Source organism: Bactrocera latifrons, unplaced genomic scaffold (assembly GCF_001853355.1).
Source record: "Bactrocera latifrons isolate USDA-ARS-PBARC rearing strain unplaced genomic scaffold, ASM185335v1 scaffold_27, whole genome shotgun sequence".
Lineage (NCBI taxonomy): Eukaryota > Metazoa > Arthropoda > Insecta > Diptera > Tephritidae > Bactrocera > Bactrocera latifrons.
Window position 1 is genome coordinate 2,076,902 of NW_017536296.1, and position 24,074 is coordinate 2,100,975.

The following is a 24,074-nucleotide window of genomic DNA, read 5'->3' on the forward strand; positions in this document are numbered from 1 at the left end:
AAAAAAAAAAAAAAAAAAAAAAAAAAAAAAAAAAAAAAAAAAAAAAAAAAAAAAAAATTTGTATAGAACAAGATATCTCGACAACTATTTTATTTGTATAGATATCACACAAAAAAACTGATATGCTATAACAACAAATCAAAACCAGGTAAGAAGGTCTAAGTTAGTCTGTCGACGAACATTTTATACTCTCCCAACTTACTATTAAGAAACTTCATAGATTTTATGTTAATAAAACAATACGAAATATAAATAAGATATTAAGTCAAGCGGTTGTTTGAAAATCCAAATATTAGGTATATGAGAACTAAAGGAAGTATTGCCCTGATTTCATCCATTCCAGGCAAGAGGATATTATGTTATTAGAAAAAGATTATTAATTCCTTTCATCTTACGCAATGACTGATAGATAGGGTATAAAGTCGATCGAAAACTCGAAAATCTTTCATTAGATCTATGAAGTTGAAGGAATTAATGACCCTATTTTACACATTTTTGGCATAACGCATGTAAGGCAATGTTTTCACGAAAATATGCTAAACAAATTTCAAAAATAGACCCCACAGACTGACCGATGTGTTCGGTAAGAAATCAGCAAATGAGATGGAGTCCACATATTTGGTGAATGGGCGCTTGAATAGTTGTATTTCGATTTCGAAAATTTTTGGGCGTTATATGGAATACCTTGAGGGAACTAATTGTCCAGAATTTTATTCTGTTGACCTTATTGATGCTTTATTTGTATACTGTCTAGAGCTAGAATCAGCTGAAATTTAAAAGTTTTTTATGTGGAAATGGGTGTGGTTTTTATCAGATTTCATTCATGTTCATAGTGTAGGAGGGGAATGTTTGCAACCTTACACACCAAATAAATCGGTGAAGCAGTTTTTGAGATAAAGGATTTCCTTCAAAGATCGACCGTGCCACGCTTTTATAAAGCCCTTCCATAACAGCTCGATTGTGAAATTTATTTTTATATACTTTTACTTGTTTTCAACATAACCATTGTATGAGGAGTGGGCATGGTCATTCTGATATCACTGATTTTGAGAGTGTAGGAGGATACTAAAAATATTTATAGTATTCTCACCAAGTTTAGTTGAGCTTGATTTAGCGGTTTGAAAGACATGTTAATTTAAGTATTTAGGGGAGGAGGCTCGTCCACTTTGATAAAATTTTTGGTTCAATAGTGTCCCTCCCTGCTGGGATCTTTTGTGCTAACTTAGAGTTGTATATTTTAATTTGATATATTGTTAAGCGATTTCTAAATTTTCGTTTATTAGCGTTTTGTTGCGTAGTATTGTTCCGATTCCATAATACCAAACTCTCTTCTATGCCAAGGGACAATTGTACGCAGTTTCATCAAGACTTTTTATTTTTATTCACGTTATCGCTTGCACGAAAGTGGGGCTGACAGATCGAGAGGACTGCAAGAAATGTCTAGAGCAAGGCAACAATGGAGCATCTCTTGTGACTTGTCTCGCATTGGTAAGACTACGCTGTAAGCATACATATGTGGTCCCCAGGGTATGATACACTGGAGGTGGTACCGATAGTGAAATATCAGAAAATGCGCGGTTCGAATAATCCTGAGTCTCTATGTTACCTTTGAACTCAAACAACATAACATATAGACAAATGTCGACGCTGAAAAAGCTTCTACCACTTACATCTCCTATTGGATAGAATTACTTCGCATTAACCAAAGATCGCTGATTCGTCTACAGCGCATATACAGCTGGCAGAATATATTGAGAATGGTTGCTAAATCATAATCGTTTGATTTTCTTCACCCGCTACTTAGCAAGGCAGTTTCTAACGCCGATGTAGGGGATTAATTGAATAAGTCAAATACCAAGGAAACCAGATATTTGAAGATAACGGCAGAAATTTATCTTCAAATTGACTTCAGTATCATTGTATTGACATTTTATCGAAGATGAAGTTGAAGTAAAAGGAAAGAAGAGTATGCCGGTAAATCTGGGACTATCGCAGTAATAAATTTCAAAATATTATGGTAAAACTTTACGACATTCGAAAATTTCAAGTATAACAATGAGACCCTTTTAAAAACGACTTTAAACAAAGAAGTCCATTACCAGAATATTTACCCAGAATTTATTTAACACGTAATAATAATCCTTGAGCAACTAAATGCAGATTGCTGCCAGTATACTCATTTGACAGTACCGCCAGAGACCCACCTGACCATAGAAGTACAAATTAATACTTTTGCGACTAGTAATTTGCCCTTTACGACCCGCAGTGTAATTGAACTTAAATCCATTAGTAACCGAAAATAAACACACATACATGCAAACATATATGGTTTATGCATTATCCGCAACTTTGTATATACATACGTATGTATGTATGCGTAAGTAAATATATGTGTGCATGTAATCATTTGCAGAATAAGTCAGAGCCAAAAAAAAAAAAAAATGCTGTGAGCCGCCTGCAGTTAAGTTGTTAGTGTAATTGCTGTTGTAATTTTGTGTTGTTCTTGTTGCTGTTGTTGTTGTTGCCGTTACTGCGGTGAGCAAAAGTTTCTTTGAGCGCACTTTAGCCGCAAGTAAAACTTTTCATACTAACGTTAGCAATTAGTTTTATTTGAACATAAATTCCTGTTGTCAGGATTAATTTATGAGTGGTTAAGTACTGATTGTACGCACGTACATACGAACCACTATACTTTATGTGCTTAAGCGTTCGCAGAAAGGTGTGAGCGTAATTTAACTTGCAAGCAGTTAAAGTCACATTTGCCATTGCCTTAATCCGGATGTGTGTGTTTGTGATGGCATGATAATGCGAGTGAAAAATTTCTGGTGATATCAAAGCAATGCTTTAATGATTCTATCGCAACTAATGGTACCCAAATGACTTAAACTGATATAAGATTGCCAGAGTTATGAGGGACTTTTAAAGTGTGTTTAGCTTTTCGTGGACTTACTTCACAATTCTTTGCGCCGAAAAAGTATATTTAAAAGCTTACATAGTCTCCAAAAAATTTTTTACAATCCAAGAATTTATGGATTGTTGATAGTCCTAACTTCGAAGTCGTAGATAATTTTGTATATCTTGCAATTAGCATTAACACCGACAACCTCGGCCTCGAAATCCAACGCCAAGACCAAATTTCACAAGTCACTCAGCATCCCCGTCCTACTGGTGGTGCATAGGCATTGACTAATGGACAACATTTAATGAGTCGGCGTTACGAGTTTTCGAGAGAAAGGTTGTATGGAAGATTTATGGATCTTTGCGCATTGGCAACGGCGAATATCGCATTCGATGGAACGATGAGCTGTACGAGATAAACGAAAGAGACAGCGTCTACACTGGCTAGGTCCTGTCGCCCGAATGGATGAAAACACTCCATATCTGAGAGTATTTAATGCAGTCCCAACTGGAATAAGAGGAAAAGGAGAACCTTCACTGACGACAAGACTTTAACTATGTTAGTTTCGATTTGAGTGAATTCGACAATCACTTAACGTTAGGGATCAAACTATGAAACCGTCAATTTTTAAATCTAGAACGTCAAAATTATCGGTATTTTTCCAAATGAATACCTTCGGAAAATTTGAAGTAAAGCGATCACTTTTAATGATTTAATAATATTGCCCATCTGAAGCTAGAACATATTCTTATCTTTCACGCCCTGACTTGACGGCCAAGAATGAATAACGATAATTTTTGATTCTTATTAGAACCGTGTACCAAGAATAGTGTTTTGATTGAACGAAAGAAAAGATATGTAGTCTGAAAAATGATGGTCTGGGCAATAATACGAGTGAGTGAGTCGCTGCCGATTTGACACAGCCATCATATACGATAATTTTGGATTCAGGTTGTCGTAATGGACCACTTTTTATCGCCAGCCACATTCTTTAGCAAAACGACTTCTTTTCGTAGCGCTCAAACAGCATTTATGACATGCAAACTCGGCTTTCAACGTCTCTGCTCCAATTCAAATGACACGCAATAATCTTGGTTTTCAGAGAATTCTACTTCTTTTTAATGCACTCATGGTGGTGTTAGGTGTCTTTTTTTTTATTAAATATAAATAAATTGCTGAAAATGAAGATATCCGCAATTTGGGGGAGTCTCAGAACTATCAGCAGATTTAAATTAGGCTAGTTCTTCTATTTTAGAGACATCCGTATGAATCCAACAATATCTTTCAAACTTTACTCCAAATCTTTTATCCCAATTGAAAAGAGGATTCATGTAGTTTACCTGCCAACTTGCCGTTGTCCACTAAGCTATGCTCGAGATTTCCATACGTAACTTTTCTTGCCGCCAGTCTTCGTCTTTCCGATTTTGCCGCGTAGTTGTCAGTGATTAGACATTTAAATGGCAGTTTTAGCATTAGTTCAAGAGCCACCAATGCCGTGGTTATTAAAGCAACCGTTAGGGCACCCCAGCTCCCAGCTTATATCGAACATCCGCCTACTTGCATTTAGGGCCTTCTTTACTCTTTCTTCCACATTATGCTTCAACAGCAGTTAACTGTATCAATAGACCTAATCGAAATATAGTTTTTCGGAAAGCATATATATTTTTACATTGACTTTAATAAAGAACGCATCTATACCATATTTTTTGATATAGATGTAGAGGTATATACAAGGATATAAACGCTATTTCTTGATAGTCTGAAGTTTGTACATGCATGTAGCTTTGAACTCTGTTTTGTATCAAGGCAGGCCACCGAGTCGTTCCTGGCTAGCTGAAGGTAAAGGACAATTTTTTTCAATTCAAAATTTATATCTAGCCAGAATTAGAGGCGTAAGAATGAGTGTTGACCTCATTGACCATTCGGCTGCTTCTTGAAGGTATTTAATTGTATTCCTAAGTAGTTAATTGTCTTCATTCTAATGTCATAAAAAAGTGAATATTGAATGAATTTGAGTGTTCTTTAACCAACAACAAAGCGGCTAACAAAGCAGGCACCTTCATACCTACATGTGTATGTGTGATTGTGTTTAAATTCCATTCAAGCCGTCAAACCGTCAATGGGCCAACTAAAATGGATATATGTATACATAGGTGCCGTTATACTTATATAAAGCAGGTTTTCAAACTTTTGTTGTGACTTTTTAGCGTTAAGTGCTTCTACTCACCCATACATACACACACACATACAGTTGTATGTAAAGCTCGAGTTATGGCGTGTCAGCTTGTTGTTGTGGGTGAAGATATGAATCCGATACGTATATGATCCGACGGATATGAAGAGCTTATCTTTTAATCGATTTTTTGTGTTGGCATGTTTGCACTTAAGCGCCACTTTACTTCGTTTTCACAAATATACATACGTAACGGTTTGACGATATGCATTTCGACAAATATGTATGTATATATATAAATATATTGTCATATATGGGGCGTCAAGCAATAAAAGCGCAACTATCAAAGTCCAGCTTTTGTACTCTAAAGCAGCTTATTTTCCCATATATATTAAATACATGAATTTGTTGTTGTAAAACGTGATTTTGAAATTTGTTTCTAATTGATTTAAATGCCTCAATTTACTACTTACACATTTTATCAGTGGCCCAGAGCAGAAATAGTTCGAACTGTCCGATTGGTGGGATTTATTGTCTTGCTATTTAAGTGAAAATTAATTGCATTCCAAATTTCGTTCGCAAGTCTCGTTGTCAGTTCCATTTCTGTGGTTAATTAATTTATACACGCAAATATTTGTGCTTTAAAATAAACTCAGAATAACGTATTAAATCAAGTGCAGAATGCATGATTTGGTAATTATATTTCAATTCGTCTGATCTCAGAAATATAATTTATGCTAATCAAACAAAGTCAGCCCTAAATATTTGTAATCTTCGAAGCCAAGGCCAGCTGTTGAAGCTATTTTTGCAGAAGACTTACTTCATGCATTAGCTATAAGTTCAACGTAAGTCAACAAAAAAGAAGAACGTTAACAAATTATTCTATTGTATTACTAAAATAATCGTCCTCCAATTGCAACCTTTCGCGCATTTTGGCCATTTTATGGTTACTATAATCGCCCACCTGTGCTCTTTGTTCGTCAACTGTTGTTTTCTTTGCAAAATTTTCATGTGCTGATAAGACAAAGAACCTCTCGAAAGATTGAAAATGTTGCTGCCTTTCAGGAAAGTGTTGCTGAAGACCGCAGTTTTTCCGTTCCGAGACGTTCTTAAGAATTAAGACTGTCGCAAACCATAACCTCGCGAACTTTGAGCTTGTGTCCGTAGAAAATTGTCAAGAACTGAAGTCATCGGCCCACCATAAACGTCATGAAATTACTGATTTTGCTTCGGAACAACTTTAAAACGATAATGATTTTATTAAGTATACGAGTATAAATCATATATTTATATGACGATGAGGCTCACTTTCAACTGAGTGGCGCGACTCTGGTGCCAAGAAAATACACAAACTATTCATGCTTAAGTCGGTGCATATCAGTAGTCCGTTGCAGGTTTTACAATGGATAAAAATATCGAATAAGGAACTTGTCTCAAATTTTGTATATTCTTTCTCGTTCTGTACGACCTTTGATCTCTTCGAGGGATGAAAACATTAAAAGAGTGAGTGAGAGAAAGAGAGAGGATTTGGTGCTTGAAAATCGTCAGGTAAGTGTTAGAGACATGGCAAGTGAGCTCGACATCTCTCGCGAGTCAATTCATATGATTTTGGTGGATATTTTTGATATGAAACGCGTTCTTGCTCTACTCGTCCCGATAAAGCTGAATTTTTTCAAAAAGAACACTCTTTGGACATTTTTGATTGTGCGAATTCCGATTTCATATTCTTGAAGAGCAGCTTAACTTGTATGAGTCAAGGGTTTATGAGTTGGACATGAAAAAGAAGTTAACAATCATCTTAATGGAACCCGTTTCCAATCGATTGAATAGATAAAATAAGATTCGCTGAAGGAGCTGAAATCCATTTAAATTAAAGCTTATAAAAAGTGTTTCAAGGAATGGAAAAGTCTCTTTCATGACTCCTGCAAATACTTCACACTAACAGTCTCGATTTTAAAACAATCCAAAAGAACAATTAGAACTATAGAAAAATTAATTGTATTACATAATCAATTTAAACGTCCCCCGGGAAAATTTCTTCCCAGCGGACATCATTTTGAGATTTGCGAACAGGAAATAGTCGCTGGGGACCCGATCTGGAGAATACGATGAATACCGAAAAAATTTGAAGCACAATTCCCGAATATTTGACGTCGTTTTCACTGACATGTGATATGATCTATTGTCTTGGTGAAATACCACATTATTTTTCTTCAAATGCGTCCATTTTTAGGCGATTTCGTTCTTCAAACAGAGTGTCAGACATATTGCCCTGTTATGTAGGCATGAAATTTATATCGAAAACTTCAAGCCTTTGGCTTTCCACCGTTACTTAACTGAAGGTAATGGTATCCGAATGAAGAGCTGAAGTTCCAAGTGTTTCATAAGTCTGTTTTGGAGTCCCAACGCAATATAAATAATATGCATTTTATTGACAGCCTAATTTACGAAACTTAAGCCGAATGAGAGTACCTTATGGAGTTATAAAAAAATCAGAATGCAACCAGTTAAGCGTCTTAGTAATCACCTATCGTTAACTACTCAAGGGGACATATTATTATGAGCCTGAACTTTACTTGATACACATTTTATAGCAACATCTATCTTATATAATAATTCACGTGACTCCGCCTGTGCATGTAACGTCTGCTTTGTTAGATTTTTTTCCTATTTTGCTTTTTCGATTTTTCAAAGAAAGCCAATCAAAACACATACAAAGCTCATTCTGAAAAAAGACGTGTAAATTTATTTGTTCAGGCCAAGAAAAAATATTTAAAATAAATTATATAATATGGCGCGCCGATCAATATGGCGTCATGAGACAATTGCATCGGTAACCCTTTCTAGAGATATGTCGGACCACTTGAAGGCCAATAAAAAATGGGAGCTCAGTATATTGAGGGTAAACGACATGCAGAGACAACAATTTTGTAATTTTTTTCTTATTTAAATTTCTATTTTTTTGTTTTTTGTGCTTTAGGAATACTGCAGGGAAAAGGATGTGGAGGAGTTCTATAAGAGCTACATGCGACGCTTGCATATAAATCAACTATATTCATTTATGGTAATGCTCGTGCTTAATACCTCTATTCACGCGGGACTGTTGCTCACCACACTATCGTCACAGGTCGGCTTATAAATTGCTTATAAAAAATGTTATATATCGAATTTAAGATATTGAAAAAAACGTCTTAGGAAAGAAAAGAGATCTATAGAGATGTGTGTATATATGTTGGTGGCACCTTACTGATAATTATAATATTAGCGATCGGCTTAAGGCGGAATTTACAAAAATCATATACGATTAGGTCGAGTTTGATATCGTTACTGGTCGTCATAGTAGTCATTGGAATGGGTGAGTGAGTGGTATAAGGACAAAAACGTGTTATACTTAATATTCTATTCATAACGGCTAAATCCATGCTACTTCCGTCCCGGCAGATGCCTCTGTATCGCTTCTGCATACCTTTAGGCGCAATATCACCATACCGGTTTATATGAATTTCATCGTATTCGCTATATACTGCTTCATGCCGATTGTCAGCGATATTTATGCGATTGTTTTGGGACTTTTGGCATCTGCATTTTACGTGGTCTTTTTGAAATTACAAGTCTATTTTTGGACAGAGCAGGGTTCGAAAAGTTTCGATTACACAAAAGGCACCGCTGAATACATAGCGTTATGTTGCATGAATTTATTTGGCATATTTATGCGTTTGGCACGCGAAGTGAATACACGCATGACATTTCTGGATAAACGTCAGTGCATCGAAGAGGATCTACTGTTTCATGCTGCTAAAGATCAGGAGGTATTTATGAAATGTTTGTAGTTGTTGTGATTGCCAATTTAAATTTATTATTTTTTGTTTATAGAAAAGTCTCTTATTGAGCATGATTCCACAACAGATCGCAAAACAAATGGAGGACGATGTCAAGCTGCGCATTGAGCTTATGAAAAATCCAGACTACGCACATTCGTTGGAGAAAATAAGGTTGGTTCATAAGAATGATCGATTACTGTCTAAAATAATAGTATGCGGTTGAAAATTGGTGCTTAGTGGTTCATGCTCCCCAATTTATGGGACAGAGGTGGCTAATCTCCTGCTTGGAGAAACATTGTCTAGATTAGTCTTTCAAACTCTTTAACCTTGGTAGCACTAAAACCATTCGAAAGTTTTTCTTTGCAGTAAAATGTATGTTTTACATTTTTTTAACAAACTCAAAGTCGGTGTAACATCGATCAAACACGAAATTTTGTTACGCAACGAAATTCCGTCACACTCGAAATAAACAGAGCGCCAACAAAGTGCAGACTGCGGTATGCCCATTTTATTTTGGATGATTAATTGCTCTATTTAGAAAAAAAATTTCAACAGAATTGCCAACTGTTCAATATAAACATCCAATTAGAGTATTTTAAGAATAATTACAGTTAAAATTATTCTTGCGAACATTTTGCCCCTTTAAAAATTATCACTTGTCTGATAAGGCGGCTAACTGAATTTATTAATTTAAAAATTTTACAGGCCACCTGTTAAATTTTAGCAGGATTTCCACATGTTAAAAGTTTTTCAGAAATTTATTTAATAAGTATTGATCACAATACAAAAGTCAAATAAGAAAGATTTAATAATAATAAGAAATTAAAATTTTTAAAGGAAATATATAAATAATCAGGCAAGTAGGCGTGTATGTAAATGCATTTCATTAATTGCATTATTTAAAAAAAAAAAAAAAATTTCAGCACTGTTGCCATTAAAAATATTTTGAGCAAAGTATCCAACTGTTTAATATAAATATCAAATTAGATGATTTAAAGAATAATTTCAGTTAAAGTTATTTTTTGTAAATATTTTGCTCCATTGAGGGTTACCATTTAGTTTAAATTTTTAGGTGTAATATAAAAAGAATCAGTGAGCAGTATTGCCACTAAAACTTTTGAGCAGGGTTACCACCTGTTAAAAAAATTTTTGTCAGAAATTTTTCTGATAAACATTAATTACAATATAAATAACGAATGAGAGGTATGTAAGAATTATTACGGTTAACAACACTTTTGGAAAAAATTTCGCCTATTAAATGTTACCACCTAGTTTAAATTTTTGAGTAAAATATAAAAATTATCACTTGCCTAATAAGACGTCTAACGTCATTTATTTATATTTGAAAAACAGTTTAACAGGGTTGCCATCTATTAAAATTTTAGCAGGGTTGCCACCTGATAAATTTTTTTTCAGAATTTTATTTAATAAGCATTGATTATAATACAAATATCGAATGAGAGAGATTTAACAATAATTACGGGTAAAAGTTTGACAGGTTTGCCACCTATTAAAATTTTAGCAGGGTTGCCACCCGTTACAAAATTTTCAGAATTTTATTTAATAAGTATTGATTATAATACAAACATCCGATGAGAGAGATTTAATAATAATTGCAGGTAAAAATTTGCCTGCAAAACTTTTTTTATTTTTTTTTAATTGGAAATATAAGAAAATTATTGCAATATGAATCTTAGAATTAACAGATTTAAAAAAAATCTGTAAAATATATTATTCAGAAAAGTTGCCAACTTTTTAAAATACTTTATGCAGATAATTGAAGTCAATAATTGTATTATCATAAAACACATAATAGTGATCCCACAAAGTACTACGACTTGTAGTTTTCAAAACCAAAGTCCCATGGTGATAATTTTTATTTTTGTAATATTGCACTAAGCGAAAATCTTCTGTTTTACTCACAAGATTTGTGGTGGATTTTTGTGGAGCTAAAGGCCTTCAAAGCTTTTTCACATAATCTTACGAGAAAAGTAGGATTATCAAGACTTTACATTTGATCGAATTGACAAAGTTTTTGTGTATGTCTGGTTTTCTTTGTTACATGCCTCAAATATGTCTAACTGGGTTGCGTACAAATTTTTTGATTCGGTTAAATTAATCGAGATCTCGTTGAGAACGACGAACTTCTGATGTTACTTCCTAAAATATCTTCATAGATCTGAAAACATACTTTCAATATATAAGTTTTTTTAATTTGCTTCAAATATATATCCTTTCAGAAAGCTTTTCATAGAGCCTCACGACGATGTCACAATTCTTTATGCGGACATAGTCAACTATACCAAGCTCACAACAACGTTGAATGCGAAAACGCTTGTGGAGACGCTACACGAACTCTTCGTGCGTTTCGATGACGGCGCACAGGTGAGAACATATATTAATTTATTGACTTTCAAAAAATTCTCATTCTCAATAAATTCTACAATACACAGGAGTTAGACGTCTTGAGAATACAGTTCTTGGGTGATTGTTATTATTGTGCCGCGAACGTTTCTACACCCAACGAAGAGCACGCCAGAGCTTGTGTGAAACTCGGACTCCGCATGATTGAAGACATACGTGAAGTGGGGTGAATAAAAGCAATTTATTTTTGAATACCAATTTTACATAACTGCCATTTGGCATTTGTAGAGAGCATAGAAATTTAGGTATTGATATGCGCATTGGCGTCCATTCTGGTAGTGTCTTATCGGGCGTAATCGGTGCCACCAAGTGGCAATTTGATATATATTCGAAAGATGTCGAAATCGCCAATCAGCTAGAAAGCACTGGCTTACCAGGTAGGGTGCATATAAGCAAGCAAACTTTGGAACGGCTGGATAAACGATTTCAATACGAACCGGGTACAAAGGCGGCACGCTTTGATCCACTCTTGCGAAGATACCAAATCACCACATTCTTAATCATTAAACCCGTGGTGAGTGTGAGAGAGAGGGAAATGTAGAACCATATGAAAAGGGTATACAAAGTAAGACGAAGGTATACGAAGTTTGCAACAGCGAGAAGGAAATGTCGGATACGCTATAAAGTATAAAAGTAATTGATTAGTGTAACGAACTGAGTAGATTTAGCTGTACCTGTCTCTGTTTGTCTGTATATATATATATTATCAACTAGTTCCTCACATTTTGAGATATCGATCTGAATTACCGTCTCTACATAAAGCTGCTCATATCTTGGAACCGTCGATATTGGACAAATTTATCATATAGCTACTAAAACACTTTCTTTCAAGAAAAAATTCTTTAGTTGACAAGGTATCTTCTTGAAATTTTACATAGGTTATTTTTAAAGGCAACGCTGTAATATTTGAAGATAATTTTCAGATTGGATGACAATAATAAATAGCTGTCATACAAAATGACCGATCAAATTTAAATCCTTGTGAGAAAAACCTTTTTCTCTGACAAGGTATTCTCACGAAATTTTACATGAACTATTGCCCAAGACAACGCTATAATATCTCAAGAAATGTTTCAGATTGGATGACTATAGTATATAGCTGTCATATAACCTCAACAATGAAAACAAAGTTCTTGTTTGGAAAACTTTTTAATTTGTGAAGAGTATGCAAGGTTTAATGCAACCGAAGATAACTTTAGCCCTCAATAAGTAACCTACGGTTAGGTTGGTTACCGGATCGATCAAACGGGGATAAGCGACCCTTTTTCGAATGCAAACTGTTGTCCACTTTCGTTTTCAGATTTAATTATTTATAGTATACAGCTGATAGTTTCGCTGCATCCAAATTTAAAGTTTTTTCTTGTTTCTTTATATCCAAAGGTTGACGTGGGTACAAGACGATCCGTCTTTACACGAGGACTGTCCGCTGATGAGGCAAGTAACTGCTCACAATTCTTCATTAAGAATTTTAAAATACTTTCGTTCACTTGGAAAAATTTAGGAATTTAAAGATGTTGATTCAGCGCAAAAAATGAGAACCCTAGTGCATTTCGAGATGAATCAAGAAAGTTGCAAATTTCCAATTTTCGGTTTGGTGCAGCAGTAAGTTATTGACGTTATATAAAATAAAAAAAGTATGTTCAAAACTTTTTTTCCAACAACACAGATATAGAAAACTGTTATTTGGACAACGTTCACGCGGCAGGGGAAGTGAAAGTGAAAAGTCCACCTTTTATGCGAACATTTCATGGCTCTTTATGTGCTACAAGAATTGGCGTTGGGAGTATAACTTCATGCAACAGTCCGATATACTACACAAATACAGCGTTCTGGTAGCCATGTTAGTCASCTGGGCCCTTATACTAATACAATACTACAACACAGTGTAAGTGTATATGTATATGTCTGTCTGTAAATTGTTGTAATAGCAATTGCTTATTTTTTCAGACAAATTTCGATATTTTGGGATTTGGCTATTTGCACAGTTGTCTTGTTTCTATTCATCTTTTGTTTGGTGTGGTATAGAAAAGTGTGGGCATACTTTTATGGTTCACCTTTAATATCGGGACCCAAACAACGGCTCAGCTACTGGTTATTCAAACTTTCAGATAGAGCACAAAGAAACTTCAAGTTTCGTACCATCGTATATTTGTTAATAGTACTGCTGCAATTCTCTTTGATTACAATGCAAATGGTAACGTATACACATGCGATTGTTTTCAACACTTAACACTGACAAAAAACAAGTAAGGAAGGGCTAAGTTCGGGTATCACCGAACATTTTCTACTCTAGCAACACCAGTTTCACAAGATATCTCAATTTTTACTCAAGTTACAGCTTACACGGACGGATAGACATACATCCGGATTTCAACTCTACTCGTCACCCTGATCACTTTGGTATATGTAACCATATATCTGACGATATATACCGTTATTAGCAACTTTATTGTGAGWGTATAAAAATGATGCCCTCTGAATTACATGAAAATATCTGGGACATTTACCTGGGACCTTGAAAAGTTGTAGTCCGATCACGACAATTTTTCCACAAGGAATACCTCAGCTCAAATACCGTATTTGTGTAAAGTTTTATTCCGCTATCATCCTACTGGTTCCTAATGTATATATTATACAGAGAAGGCATCAGATGGAATTCAAAATAGCGTTATATTGGAAAGTGGTTGAGAACACATTTCAACCATATTTCGTATATATCATCAGCGTGTTAAGAAAATATTATATACCGAATTTCATTGAAATCGATCGAGGGGTTCCTGAGATATGGTTTTTGGTCCATAAGTGGGCGACGCCACGTCCATTTTCAATTAAAAAAAAAAAAAGCCTGGGTGCAGCTTTCTTCTGCCATATCTTCCGTAAAATCTAGTGTTTCTGACGTTTTTTTTTAGTCGGTTAACATACTTTTAGTGATTTTCAACATAGCCTTTGTATGGGAGGTGGGCGTGGTTATTATCCGATTTCTTCCATTTTTGAACTGTATATGGAGATGCCTGAAGGAACGACTCTATAGAGTGTGGTTGACATAGCTGTAGTAGTTTTCGAGATATGTGCATAAATAAAACAAAAGAAGAAATGTTAACTGGGGCTGAACCGAAGCTATAATACCCTTCCACATACATATTTTATAGTAAAACAGGTTATAAAAAATTATTTTTCTTGCATTTGATCGGCCGGTTTGTACAACAGCTTTATGCTATAGTTGTCTGATCTGCACAATATATAGCGGTATTATAGAAATAACTAAGCAAATAATTTCTGCTGATTTTGGTGAAGATAGCTTGTCAAATAAAATGTTTTCTAAACAAGGACTTGAGTTTGATTTGTCAGTTTATATGAAAGCTATATGCTATAGTAGTCAAATCTACACAAAATCTTCGGAGATACTTGCAATAGCTTTGGTAATAATCTGTGCTGAATTCCGTGAAGACATGTTGTCAAATAAAAAAGTTTTTTCTAGAAGGACTTGAACTTGACCGGCCAGTTTGTATGGCAGCTATACGCACCAATGGTCCGATCTTAACAATACGCGCAGAGTTTGTGGCGATATCTTTAATATCAACCTGAGCCGAATTTCGTGAAGATACATTATCAAATAAAACAGTTTTCCATGCAAGGACTTTGGTTGGTTATCCGATATTTACGGATTCGATAAATAAGCAGCTCCTTGATAAGGAAAGAACTTGTACACAATTTTACATCAATATCTTTAAACATGAGGGATCGCCATAGTTCTTTTTTTTGGTTACAAACATCATGGCAAACTTTATGCACTTTGTTCAGAGCAAATCAGAAAGAGAATAACATATACAAGAAATATACTCTGCGACTCCGTTACTACAGTTCTATATACATATATGTATTTTCTTTAGCTAGATTGCAATCAGTTCCGAGTTGTGAATGAAGTTATCGAGACACATGCAAATCAGAATGACATAAATAACGTATGCTTTACGCCTTGGGTAAGTCACCATACATGAAATAAAAATCTCTACTCACCAATGCTATATACATACTACATTTTCAGGCTGTCACCGAGTCTGTGGTGATCCATGTCGGTACAATATTTTTATTTACGCACATTTCTTACATTTTAAAATGGATTATTGCTCTCTCGGTGACAATAATTTATGTAATTGTTGTATTTGCGGTCTATGATTTCTTGTACGAATATAGCGTAAGTTCCAATCCATATTTCTTTCCCGAATTCGCACATATAATGGTGCTGTGTAGAACCGCTTGGATATTCCATATAATGAACAGAGAAATTGAATTTATTACACGAATGGACTTTAAGTGAGTAAAACGATGATTTCTTGTTCAGCTAAACGGAACATGGTTTTTGTTTTGTTTTGCTTTCTTGTAGTTGGAAACATGAGTTGAGAAAGAAAAAGGAAGACGCAAAATTTACAAACCAAACCATTTCAATTTTGATTGCTAATATTTTACCATCTCATATAGGTAAATATTTTCTACTTTCGAATGAATATTTTGGGCAAATACCGAATTTTTTTCAAATAAATATTTTTTTTTCATTTTCGGAACGTATTTATGTGGCATGACCGAAATGGGTTACCAGTGAACATTATTCCAGAAATTCACATACGGCATTTCTTTATAAAGTATACAGTGTTCCACAAGTTCACATTTGTCATTTTATGAATTAATTTGTTCCAAAACTTTATACCAAGTAGATCCAGGAGGTATTCACGGTTCTAAAAGCAATACTTTATAGGGATATAATTTTCTTACTGCTTTTCTCTCGATTGAATTGATAATAGTTAATAATAAAGAACTCTCAATGGAAGATAAAAATCCACTTACTTCCTTTCCCCTACACAAAATATATTTTATCATATCAAAACCTCTCTTCAATAAGATATTTTCTGTGTGAAGGCACACTTTTAATTATCTCTTTTTCCTTTCCTTTCGTGAAGTGAATATTTACATGAAAGATCAGTTGACGAGCGAACTCTGCTATGAGGAATATGAAAACGTAGCAGTGATGTTTGCGACTATACGGAATTACGACACAGAACAGGTTGGAATGCGTGTTTTGAATGAAATTATTTGCGATTTTGATGAAGTGGTGAGCGAAATATTTGCTTTGTTCTCTACTTAGAAGAGTAAATGAGTGATATTAACAATATATTAGCTAAGCACCTATCAGGGCTTCGATAAGATTGAGAAAATCAAAGTTGCTGGTTGGACATATATGGCTGCATGTGGTTTGAATGCCGGTAACTCAATGGTTAAAAGAAATCGAGTATTCTCCACAACATCATCCGGTAAGCATACTATTATATGTACTTAACACAGTTATCATACTCACCTAACAGGCTACGTAGTGTTTTTTTCATATTGGTTCATATTGAAATTACATAAATTTAATCAGGCACATATTTAGTATAGCATTCCGTAAAAGCGTGGCACTGTTATCGTGTTATCACAACCAACTTACGAGATTCTTTCATTTTACCACAGTTTAGTCGATTATTAATTAAAGTTCTGAACAAAGCTGGACTATGCGGCACTGCTTTTGATACTCCCCAGGCCTCATAAGACCCTAAATAACCGTTTCTGCGGCATTCGGTAATCGTGATCACAACCGACCCGCTTTATTTTAAGAAGGCCCCTCAAGTGAGCAGAATTCTTCGAATTTTTCCGCTGCAAAAACTACAACAATAATCCTTCAGTATTGCGTCGTATGATATCATAGAATATGACAACAAATATTAGGTCAAAGTTTTGTGTACAATTTAATTCCTTGATTGTGCGAGTAAAGTTCGTTAATGTCCGATCGTTATCCATTGGTATTTATTTCAGATGACGGTATGAATGCAGCTTTATCGAGAAGTATATTCTCAGGCTTAAATGTAGCTCCAAGTGTTGTACTTAATCAGGATAGTACAGCTGAGGGAAATGAAGTTGTATTTATTATGTTGAACTTTGCTTTAGATCTACTGCAAAAAATGAAAGAATTCAACGAGGAGAATATTCAAAGTGACGACAAGAAGCGTACCCTAGGTGCTTTACGTATTGGTAATATACTAATTCATTGTTGAGAACAAATTTTATATAGTGTATGGATAAGAAAAACTCATTAAAGGAAAGAAAAAAATAAAATAAAATAAAAATTAAAATAAGAGTTAGTAAGCTCCGGCTTAAATCAAGAAGGCCTTAAAAGTTTTTCCTATCAATGCTCCATCTCGAATGTCTCAGCCTTCATTTATGGTTTAATACCTCCATTATAGGCATATCGAATGGTCCTGTTATGGCCGGCGTTGTAGGCTTGTACAAACCATTTTACGATATTTGGGGCAATGCGGTTAATATGGCCTCACGTATGGACTCTACCGGTTTAGAGGATTCAATTCAGGTTACTGAAGAAACAGCACGTATATTGAAGGCATTCAATGTTCAATGTACATATAGAGGACAGACATATGTTAAGGGGCGTGATTTTATTCCCACTTATTTTGTAACAATTGATGACGATTTGAATTACGTGCGACTAACAAGTGATAAAACCGAAACCGGCTTTGATATTGACACGGCATAAATTTGTATAACTAACTTAAGTAATATTTGTAAATGCTTAAAGTAAAATGAGATGTATGAGATCATAAATAAATTGAGTGGTCGAGAATAAAATAGGTTTAAAGCTAGTGTTCGGAGATATATTTATGTAGGTAATACATTTGCATATTCTATAACAATGTTATCTCACTTGTTATTAAAAAGCACCGAGAAGCAATATTGAGAAGTTATAGGTCAGCTTAACGTAAGGTATTCAAGAAACGTCGGAGACCTAAAATGTTTTTAAGTATAATAAATATAATGACCAACGAGATCAGAAAATGGATTGGAGGTCGGAGTCTATTGCTCAGACCTGGAGCTCAGACGTCCTTCCGAGATTCTTTTCGGTCAGGAATGCGGCTAAGAAAGCAGCAAACAACATAAAGAAGGAGATAAAAAATGCAGTTATTGCCGAATTGCTGGAAAGCGGCTGCATACATACTCATTCCTGGCCGCAAAGGTATTCCGTGAAACGAAATAGCCGATGATATTGCCACAAATGTCATCTACTTGCTACCGAAGTTTTTCTGTAATTAAGAAAGTCCCTAAAAACGATACATATTGACATTTCCGAAAAGCTTGCTAGATGAATCAGGGTTAAATGGAATACCTTAAGGACATACAGGATAGCCAAGATCATGAGGAAGAGCTCCGAGGCAAAGGACGCATGTTGTTTACTTACACGGTCTTGAAAGGACTGTAGGATGGTTGTTGGTCTAATGACAGGTCAGAACCTATTAGCATCACATGAGCGTTGGATGGACATAAATAATGACGATACATGCTGAAAATCCAGTGAAGTAGGCATGAGAGATACGCTTAAACACCTACTCTGCTTCTGTATAGCCTTATCCAATATTCGTCTAAAATATGTTGCAGCTTCACTGTTTAAGAAGGTAGATGAGATATTAAGTGGGTCTTGAAGATCGTGAAAATCGTTCACGGCCTGTAAGGCAAATATTTCAGCTCAAATTAAATTGAAGCTTTATCTGGCATTACTAAGAATCAACAGGTCTATATATGGCGTGGCAGTTCTTCAATATAACCTAGTCTAACCTAACCAGCGCAACAAGCTGCGTCGTGTTCTAGTCGCTTAGTTTTAGAAATATTGATCTGAAATTGTGCACACGTTGACATCTCCTAAAGAAACTGTTCATTGTTCGAAACTGATCGATCGAAGTCAAGTTTTGGTTAGGAAAACTTCTTGATTTGACAAAATATATACACAAAAATTCTACTGGATTATATTCCAAGCGAATGCTAAGAAATCCGAACATATTGTTCAGATCGGAACACTATCGCTTATAGCTGCCATTCAAACTGATCGATCAAAGTAAAATTAAAGATATATTTTTAAATCCAATTTGCTATACAAAAATCTGGTGAAGGATATTATGGCTTCGGTATGGCTGAAGTTAACATTTTTTCTTGTTTTGTTCAAAGTCAGTATTTCGAAAAACTTTCGCCTCTTACAGTTCCGTAAGCATAAATGTAAACACTTGTTAAACGAAATAGAGAGTGTGTTGCGTCAAATATGAAAAGAATTGTATAAAACAAAAACCGAACGACAACTCAATTATCAAATAATAACAGTTGAGTATCGTTATGATTTTTTCGTTATAATTTCAATTTTTTCAAACAGCGATGTATGCTCCCTACGATCGTAATCGTAAAGCTTCGGTCAATGTTGGCACAATATTAGACGATGTAACACATCAGTTCAAGGACAGAAATGAGCTAAGCGTGTTAAGGGTAAGACGCAATGCATAAACCTTAAATGGGCTGATAGTAAAAGATGATCAAATTTTTTGCAGGAACATTGCCGCAAATATGACGTGGAGAAGATTTACCAAACCTACATGGCGCGCCTGCTTAGGATACAATTGACCACGTTCTTGACGATACTCATCACTATAATGGTCATCTATTGTGTGTTGCTGGTCAATTCTGACGAGGTTACAACAAATTTTCTTAAAAAATAATAATAGCGACAAAATATTCTCTAAATAAATTCGATTTCAGGCAGCAACTGACATATCAATCTATATGGTTTTCACGATTTTGTCTGTCGTGGCCATTTATCTAGGCATATCGAAGCGGGCGATTATGAAATTTGCTTGGATTATTTATGTAGCAGTTCTGTCAATAATATTTCTTACGGCAATGGGTGAGTCAAGAAAAAATGGGTTGAAAATAACAATAAATTACAAATGATGCGGGTTGATTTTTATCATTCTTTGCAGATATAACCGTGCCGGTGTTTCACGCCGTCACACGTTATGAGATCTTTGTGCCGATATTCTATAGTTTCATTATCTATTCAGTTTACATATATATGCCGTTTTTTAGCCATCGCCAACCATTCATTTTGGGCGTTACAATATCACTGTGTTATATCATATTATTCCTGACGATAACGCATCGGATGAAAGTTGATGGCGGCACCAGTATGGACGAAGAGAAAATCATATCTGAAATCTTGTTTATGGTGGGGCTCAATTTATTGGGCTTATTTTTTCGATTACCACGTGAAATAGTGGTACGGCAAACCTTCATCGACAAGCGTGAGTGCGTTGAAGAGGATCTTCTGCTGCATGCTGCCAAAACTCAAGAGGTGCTTTATAAAAAAAATTAGATTTTTCGCCAAAGTTGCTGTATATAAAATTATATATACATATATATATTTTTTTATTTGTATAGAAAATATTACTTTTAAGCATGATACCGGCACCAATTGCTGATAAAATAGAGGAGGATATAAAGTTACGTTTGACACGCACGAGTTTAACTTCGCGCAGACGCTCATCTTTTCAGCGAGAAGCGGAGTGAGTATAAAATCTTGCAGAGAAAATATATGCCGTCGCTCTCGATAAAAGCTATTGAGCGCTCATATGTTAACTGAGAGTGCTCAGCGCTCTTAAATATCGAGTTGAGTTCTCTTCTAAAGATATTATAGACTTTTCATAAAATTTTCTGGAGAGTAAAGTATTGGTACTAACTCTAATCTTTTTACCTCTAAAGTAACTGTGGGGGTACTTTTTTAACTATTGGAATTTTTTAAAATTTACTGAGTTTTTTAGTCGACCATATTCCTCCAGACTATATCTTATAGTATTTTTTGCCAATACTTTTAGAAACTTTTTGGAAATTGTGGGAATACCTTTGGTGAACAAATGAAACAGTGGCGGATCCATAATTAGGAGCTCTCTGGGAGCACTCCAATCCTCTATCAATCCGCCACTGATATGTACCATTAAATTCCATCTCCAACTTATAGGATATTATACTTTGACTCAAAAGAGGTGATCTAAACGCTAAGGAGTGAGGTAAAGCTTATTAGGCTATAGGATTTCAGATATTGTTTTAAATAGATAAACTTTTATGTCTCATCTCAAGGGGTTTTTTAACTTCTCTTTAGCGTAGGATTTACTATATATACTTATAGTATAGAAAGATGTTTACAATGTTCTCTAAACAAATTTTCAAGCCTAGTAGCAGCTGAATATAGTCTGAAAAGATAGTTTGGTAATAAAAATTTAATTTAATCCCAATTAAGTAATTTTTTATTTACTCTTTATGAAATAGAATGTTATATAGAAAACTCTTCATTGAAACACACGACGATGTGACAATACTCTACGCTGATATGGTCAACTATACCAAGCTAACCACAACTGTGGATGTGAAAACACTTGTGGAGACTCTGCATGACCTCTACGTTAGATTTGATGATGCAGCGCTGGTAGTTACACCACTAATTTTCACTTGAGAACTTAAACACATGAGCACTTAATCTCTTATAGGATTTGGACGTACTGAGAATACAGTTTCTGGGCGATTGTTATTATTGTGTGGCGAATGTCTCCATACCCAACGAGGATCACGCCAATGCTTGTGTGCGACTTGGTCTACGCATGATACAAGAGATCCACACGGAGCGGTGAGCCTTAACTATTGCAAAATTTCTGGTAACACACTAATATATGAATGATACCGGTACAGCGATACCAGGGACTTGGAAATGGACATACGCATTGGCGTCCATTCAGGTAGCGTGTTATCTGGTGTCATTGGCGCCACTAAATGGAAATTCGATATCTACTCGAAAGATGTTGAGATCGCTAATCGTTTGGAGAATACCGGCGTACCCGGTCGTGTACACATTAGCGGCGAAACACTCGAACGTTTAGACGATGAATTCCAATATGAAGATGGTACAGAGAAGGCCATCAATGATTCGCTATTGCAACAACACAGCATACGTACGTATCTGATTATACCACCGCCAACGGTAAGTTCTTTGTGATTTTATTGTATGTATGATATTGGGAATAAATGCGCTGAATTTGTTCTATTACAGGCAAAATATAGAGAGACGATATCAAATAATACACTGATGAGTAGGTTTTCGTTTCTGAAGGGCTCCCCACTGGGCTCAGCAGCGGTATAACTTGGCTTAAAAATTCAATATTAGGTTTTTTGTTTATGCCAATGTTTCATTTTTATATTTGTCGTGCAGGATCTGAAAACCGTTTATTCCGGTGACATAATACAAAGAATGGTCGATATGGAGATGCGGCGAGAGAGTACGAGCATTCCGGTCGAAACTTTACAGTGAGTACTAAGATGATCTTTTAAACTCTACTTAATTCCTTTAGTTTCCTGTATACAAATCAAACTATCAGATTAAAACTTTTCCCCAAAAGAGCCCTCAAGATGGTTCAACTTACGCACGAAATGGTCGAAAACGGACTATTTCTTTTCAGAAAAGCTTATATGAAATATATAGACCCCAGTGCATATGGCGAATTTTTTTACATAACATATCGATTAATCTGTAAGGTCTTGTATTGAAATATGAGGATTTCTGTGCCAAAAATGGTTCAAATCGGATCAAAACTTCCCATAGAACTATATCCTAATATGCCGCATCTATCGGGTTATTCACTAAGTTATTTCGTTAGAAAACAATAGCTGAGCTTATTGAATTTCTCCCCCGCTGACTTTATACCTAACATCTTTGCCGTAATATATTTGAACAGCTGATATAACATTACAAGGCTTATTTGTATATTTTATTTTAATTTTTGAAATAGTTTGTGTTTGGTGCTCTGGCGAAAGTGGAAGATTGGAAACAGAATTTTCGGCATATTTGACTATTTTACTGTCAAAGGGCTAAAAATTAAATTCAATCAAGGTAAAAGTTCTGTGACGGAGAAGATGAGTTTTCAAAATTGTTTTGCAAAATTTCCTTACGGCAAACCTGTGTCGAGAGATTACTAAAAGTTTAAATTTGTTTAACGCGATCATGCACTAGCACAAGAAACGTGTAGGATTAATTTCGATTTTTGGCATATTGGTTAATCTTGTTCTTAAAGAACGAAATTTATTTCGTCGCATTAACGACTGTGATTTGCTTATCAAGCGTCGAAGAAGAAGTGATCCAATTTTGAAGCGTATTGTCAATGGCGATGAATAGTGATTTGCTTACAAAAATCCAAAGCCAAAGAGATGACGATCTAAAAAGGATGAACCAGAGATTGTGGTATAAACCAGTTTGACGGCAGTATAAAAGATTGTTTATTTTGCGCTTTTGCCCAACAATACCAAATTAGGTGAAGTACTCAAACAGAAGAGGTCAGAATTGATCATTATAAAAGATGTGGTGTTCCACCAGACTAATGTGAGACCTCGTGAAAGTCAGGTCAAGATATTGCCTAGCCAACAAATGATATATATAAGTAAACTGATAGGAATCATAGAAGAATTTCAAACCATAAAACCAACCATAATATTATGTATTAGGTTGTCAAAAAAGGCTTGTGCTATTTTCGCTAGTTGGCGCTGAGAGCGCGTAGTTCTAGTTTCATTCGCCTCATCAGGTCATACTATACCTTTTTGGAAAGCTCATTTCACGCGCTAACACGTATTTGATTGATTGTCGTTTCTTTTAAGTCGTTCGAGAGTTATAGCGTTGCAAACATGGAGCAAAATAAAGAGAAAATACGGCATATTTTACAGTACTGCTACGATAAAGGCAAAAATGCATCTCAAGCCGCCAACAAAATTTGTGTAGTTTATGGACCCGATAGAGTTTCCATTTCCACCGCACAACGATGGTTTCAACGTTTTCGTTCTGGTGTAGAGGTGGTCGAAGATG

At 35.1% G+C, this 24,074-nt stretch overlaps 2 protein-coding genes across 2 annotated transcripts in view; both read left to right on the top strand.

The window, feature by feature from the left end:
* Nucleotides 1-8,325: 8,325 nt before the first annotated feature.
* LOC108969887 (adenylate cyclase type 2-like) lies at nt 8,326-17,897 on the top strand. Its single transcript, XM_018934872.1, has 17 exons — nt 8,326-8,427; nt 8,514-8,881; nt 8,946-9,064; nt 11,134-11,278; nt 11,347-11,483; nt 11,546-11,831; nt 12,698-12,751; nt 12,819-12,919; nt 12,984-13,202; nt 13,265-13,511; nt 15,208-15,297; nt 15,363-15,631; nt 15,702-15,796; nt 16,273-16,424; nt 16,491-16,623; nt 17,162-17,377; nt 17,590-17,897. Exons 1-17 carry the CDS (start codon nt 8,424-8,426, stop codon nt 17,895-17,897), a joined length of 2,943 nt encoding a protein of 980 aa, XP_018790417.1. The 5' UTR covers nt 8,326-8,423.
* Nucleotides 17,898-19,560: 1,663 nt separating this feature from the next.
* Nucleotides 19,561-24,074, top strand: part of LOC108969888 (adenylate cyclase type 2-like) — a 9,348-nt gene continuing 4,834 nt past the window's right edge. Inside the window, exons 1-10 of the mRNA XM_018934874.1 lie at nt 19,561-19,666; nt 19,729-19,869; nt 19,937-20,081; nt 20,158-20,528; nt 20,615-20,739; nt 21,500-21,656; nt 21,718-21,854; nt 21,917-22,205; nt 22,275-22,358; nt 22,434-22,528. Of these exons, the coding sequence (XP_018790419.1) occupies nt 19,774-19,869; nt 19,937-20,081; nt 20,158-20,528; nt 20,615-20,739; nt 21,500-21,656; nt 21,718-21,854; nt 21,917-22,205; nt 22,275-22,358; nt 22,434-22,528 (1,499 nt within the window). The 5' untranslated portion in view covers nt 19,561-19,666; nt 19,729-19,773. The remainder of the gene's footprint in view (nt 19,667-19,728; nt 19,870-19,936; nt 20,082-20,157; nt 20,529-20,614; nt 20,740-21,499; nt 21,657-21,717; nt 21,855-21,916; nt 22,206-22,274; nt 22,359-22,433; nt 22,529-24,074) is intronic.